Here is a 4,864-nt window from a genome sequence, read left to right on the forward strand (position 1 = left end):
TCCTCCTGTTGGAGCCTTTAATCCTTCACTGCTCAGAAAACAGAGCGTCTGAACCACCAGCCTCCACAAACATAAACGACTCAGAAACATTTTCTGCTGGACTCGACCCACTAACTGGATGAAAGCAGGCTTCTCAGAGGATCATGATGATGAACTGGTTCCCAGTGGCAAGGACCAGTTCTGAACCAGAGCTAAACATCAGTTCTTCATGGGTCCAGAGTAAAAAGCTCCTGACATGAGCAGGAGGAGGCAGGCTAAAGGTGAAAGTATAAAAGCCTGCTAGAACTTTAATTAATCCCACTAATCTTATTTCTGAACCATTACAAGCTGGAAGAACACATCACTGGACAAGTTGGGTTAATATCTAGTTTAAATAGGTCATAGGATTACCGTGACCATCTTAATTTAAAGAAATCAGGAAACAGAAGAGTAATTTACTCAAACTATCAACTGAAACCAGATGTAAATTAGAGGCTGACATTTTTTCGGGAGTCCCACGGGTCACGGGATTCGGGAGACAGCATCAGTAAAGATCCCGTGATTGGGACGGTACAGGATAAAACCTGAACTGGAGCAGACGGGAGCGGGAGCTAACCAATAGGAGGGAAAATAAACTAGGATCAATTGTCCTTGGAAATGTAAAACTGAGACTTTGTTATAAACTTTAAGAAAAAAAAACTTGGATCGATGCCGCCATTGTGTAATTTTTTTCCAAGAAGCCTGAACTATAATGTGAGTCAAACGAACTACACGACCCACAAGCCAACAGTGCTTCTGATCGATGTTTTCCACCTGCGTTCAGGATGAAGGGAGCAAATGCAGGTGGAGAACTGGACGTAGTAAAATTGGATTTGTAACGTAAAGTCAGAAATAAGGACGTATCTATTAAACTCATAGAGCTGACAGGAAAGTCACAAATATTACCGAACTTCAGGAGAGTTGAATGTAGCGGTTTTAACACGCAGTCTGCTGCTGTAAAACGTGTTTAGTTGTAATCAAGTTCACCAGAGATTAAAGGACACTTGTTAGACAGATTCTGGATTAAATCAACCCTGCTTCTCTTCATTCATCAAACCAAAAGTACCAACATGTGTCAAGTCTCATCTGACCAACAAAACTGCTGCATGTGCTCTAAAGATTTAAGAGGTAAGGTACGGAAGCCCGTGAGGGGACATGGAGAAATTTATTACTTTTGCGTCTCCACGCAATACTTTTGCGTTCAGCATTTTGGAGCAACAGCACAGATGATAAACTGCTCATAAAACAAACACTGATATGTCATTAATATGGTTTATTTATCATATGCAGGTTAACACGCAGTAAACAATGTGATTAAATGTTTAGGATAAGAATCGTTCAAATCACGATAAAAACAAAAACACTAATGGTGTACAAAAAAAAGTACCCATCATGCAGCAGTAATAAGGAAATAAAGTGTCACAGATGTGGTTTCGTTCAGTTTTATGGTCCAGAGTTCAGTAGTTTGTTTGACAGCTTGTGGATAAAACTGTCTTTTAGTCTGATTTGAAGATCATTTTATTTAAGGCTGATTTCAAAATAAAACTCAATAAATATCAAAACGGGTGGAGTGTTTGTTTCATATTTGCAGTTATCTGGTTTGGAAATTATCCCACAAAGTATTGTGAAATAACGCAAAGACTATTGCGTGAGAACGCAAAAGAGAAAAACATCCCCCCTTGTCCCCTCGCGGACTCCGTATAGAAAAGCTTCATTAAGGGAAGATATTAAATAAATATGTTGTGAAATAGAAAAAAATTGAATGTACCATTAAATGTACAATTTATTTAATACATCATTAAATATTAAATGTACCACTAATTACATCATGTCGTCTTTAAAATTATACTTAATTATTCAGTGGCACATTTAATTGCATAATAGTCCATTTCATGATATAATGGTACATTTATTGTTTCTAATGATGTATTAAATAAATAAATGGTACCTTTAATTTAATGGCACATTTAATGTTACATTTCTTTCATGTTACATTTGCTTCACTTATGGGACATTCACAACATTTATTTATTTATTTAATGATGATTTTATTGTATTAATTTTGTCCAGTTTGACCCTCCATTCTTGATGCCTGTATAGGAGGTCATGTTAGAATTTAAATCAGGTGTTCTGGAGCAGACAAACATCTAAAACCTGCAGGGAAGAGGTCCCTGAGGACCAGGGCTGTGAACCATTGAGGTACAGTTTCTAAATTATGAAGGTAATGTCTTTTTGTCCTTTTGTTCACCAAGAACATTTCTCTTACTAGGTGCATTTTTCTTTCGTTTCAGCAACTTGAAACATAAAAGTGATATCATTGTTCAAAGGAAACAATCACTTAATAAATGAGTAAAATACAACTAGGTACATTTTGTTTATTCAACTAAGATAGACATGGTCTGTTTCCTTGTTTGATATTTTATTATTTCTTCATTATTATTCTTTTTACTTTAACTGGCCTTTACTACAGCTAAAAACAGGGACCTAACTGGTCCTTCAAAGAAAGAAATTACCAAAAGACTAAATAAAGAAAACAAAAATGGGAGAGTCACAGGAGTGGGAGTCAATTTACCAGGAGTGGGACGGGACAGGATTTTTTTCGTTATGCTGGCCTGGGATTAGGATGGGACAAGACATTTTTCTGTGGAAGCGGGATGGGACAGGAGAGAAAATCCACTCCCGTGTCACCCTCTACTGTAAACCAGAGCAGAGTATCGTCTGCATAAAAAACAAAAAAAAGACCATAACTATTATTTAGAGCAGGACGGTTTTGCTTCGAGAAGGATATTAAAGGCAGTTATTAACAGGCCAAGAACGCGTCCCTGAGGTACACCGTGTTTAATTAGACACAACAGGAAGAAGATTTTAATTAGAATCTCGTGGTACCGAAGCAGACTCCAAGAATTATTAACACTGATCAGCTGGACTCAAAACAGAGAGTCAGGAGTGTTAATGGTGAAAACCAAAATTTGCAGCAATCAAAGCTAAACTCAAAACCCATTTTTTTAAATCACCCATCTTTCATTTATATGTGCAACAAAGCTGTATATGCTGCGTATCATCACACTGAGTCCTAAAGCATGGCAGATGTAAAGCTGACACCTTTCTGGAGACAAATCTCCAAGTGATAAACCTCATCAAACTGCAAGAACATGCTCCTCAGACCCCTTCACAGGTTTGACCTCTTCTGGAGGCCGGTCCTAGAATTAACCCATCTTCCTGTCCACCATGAGGCTCTGGTCCCCTCCGTGTCTCCCACAATGCCTTGGGTCTTTGTCCTAAAGCCCCTCAACAACCAACACACCCTCCAGTCCTGAAGGGGAACCTGTCCAACCAGACTGTAGATCTTGTTTATGACCTACAGGCTGCAGGAAGGAGGATCAGAGGCCCTGCTGTTTATTTTTAACCCACCAGGTTCTTAGTTGGTGAACTGACCCTCTTGCCTCAGAACCTGTTCTGTCACAGGAAATCTGTCTGGAATGACGTTCAGGCATGTAGCTTCTGGAAAACTAGGCCACATCCTTTCTATAAGCAGCTTTACCCCCAGCTGCTCGGCGGGTGGACGCACTCTGCTGCCCGTCCTTTGAGGCTGGTCTGTCCCGCTTAGGATGACAGGAGAGGCCGGGGATCCAGGTCCCACCCCCTGCAGGCCTCCGTGTGTCCGCAACCTGTTTACAGATTATACCCGCTTACGCAACGCCTGTCCGGGCTCGGAGGGATCCCTCATGGCAGTTTGTTTGTTTACGTGTGTCTGGGTGTTGTGCATCAGCAGCTCACCTACGACCCGTCCTCTCTGCTCCAGGCGGCGGGTGTCCACGGGCGCTATGGGCTCACTGCTCCGCGCTCCGACACCGCGTGGTTCGGGCTTTGTCCTGCCGCCGTCTCCCCGCTCGTCGCCAGCCTTGCTGCTCCTACCGATCGCGGCGGAGCCTCCGTCCTTCGCGGAGGTCGAGCCTCGGCCCTCCCGAGTCTGCAGTTGCAGGCGGAGCTGGCGGTTTTCCTGCTCCTTGGCGGCCGTCTCTAGCAGCAGGGCGTTCAGGCTGGAGCCCACCGACTTGCTGATTTCCTGGACGGCGAGCTGAACGACCTGCTCCAGCACTGACTCTAACTGACCCTGAAAAAACGAAATATACACGGCCCCGTTCATGTTTTCGGCCCCTCCGCTTAGAGGCTTCTCTCATTCTTCTGTCCCCGACGCCCCAGGCCGCTCCCCGCGCTGACACCCTGACCGCAGACTGGGTAAAATCTTTCCCGGGTCGCGGTGTTTCTCCGGCGGCTGCGCGCTCCACGTCGTTCGCTGCTACTGCTGCTCCGCATGTTTTCCGACGGTGACCGAAAAGAGCCGAGTAGAGGCGCAGCGACATTTTCCGGCCCACATGTGCTGCCTGGGTCGTGACGCCATTTTGGCTTTCAGAGAAAAACAGCAGTAATTCCCAAATGTCAGACTTCCTGTCTGTTTTTTACCAGGAAAATTCCCTACAAATGAGCTCTTGTGGCGGCGCACTTCGCGGTAACATCTTTCACACAAAAGCAGCACCAGTCAGATCAGATTTTCTGATTTCTAACTGTAGATCAACTACAAGAACAGCTCCAACAATTAGAAAATCATAAAAAAATTCAATTCAATATTTTTGTCACATTTTAGAAAGTGAAACTCATGTATTGTATAGATTCATTCCACAAAACATTTTAAGCCTCTTGTAGTTTTGATGATTATGGCTTTACAGAAGAAAAAAAAAGTTCAGGACCTCAGAAAAATTTGAATTCTGTTTAAAAAGTATACAATATTCCCAGAAAGTTGAGTGGAAGAAAAACGTGTGGTAAGAAAAGATGCACCAGTAACAGG

General features: G+C 42.7%; 1 protein-coding gene across 1 annotated transcript in view; it reads right to left on the bottom strand.

Annotated features, from left to right (window-relative positions):
* The window catches only part of LOC124864524, a 14,172-nt gene extending 9,767 nt beyond the window's left edge, over positions 1-4,405 (bottom strand). Inside the window, exon 1 of the mRNA XM_047359331.1 lies at positions 3,796-4,405. Coding sequence (XP_047215287.1) covers positions 3,796-4,165 — 370 coding nt within the window. The 5' untranslated portion in view covers positions 4,166-4,405. The remainder of the gene's footprint in view (positions 1-3,795) is intronic.
* Between the last annotated feature and the right edge of the window lie 459 nt (positions 4,406-4,864).

The sequence above is a fragment of the Girardinichthys multiradiatus genome, chromosome Y (assembly GCF_021462225.1).
Source record: "Girardinichthys multiradiatus isolate DD_20200921_A chromosome Y, DD_fGirMul_XY1, whole genome shotgun sequence".
NCBI classification, from domain to species: Eukaryota; Metazoa; Chordata; class Actinopteri; order Cyprinodontiformes; family Goodeidae; genus Girardinichthys; species Girardinichthys multiradiatus.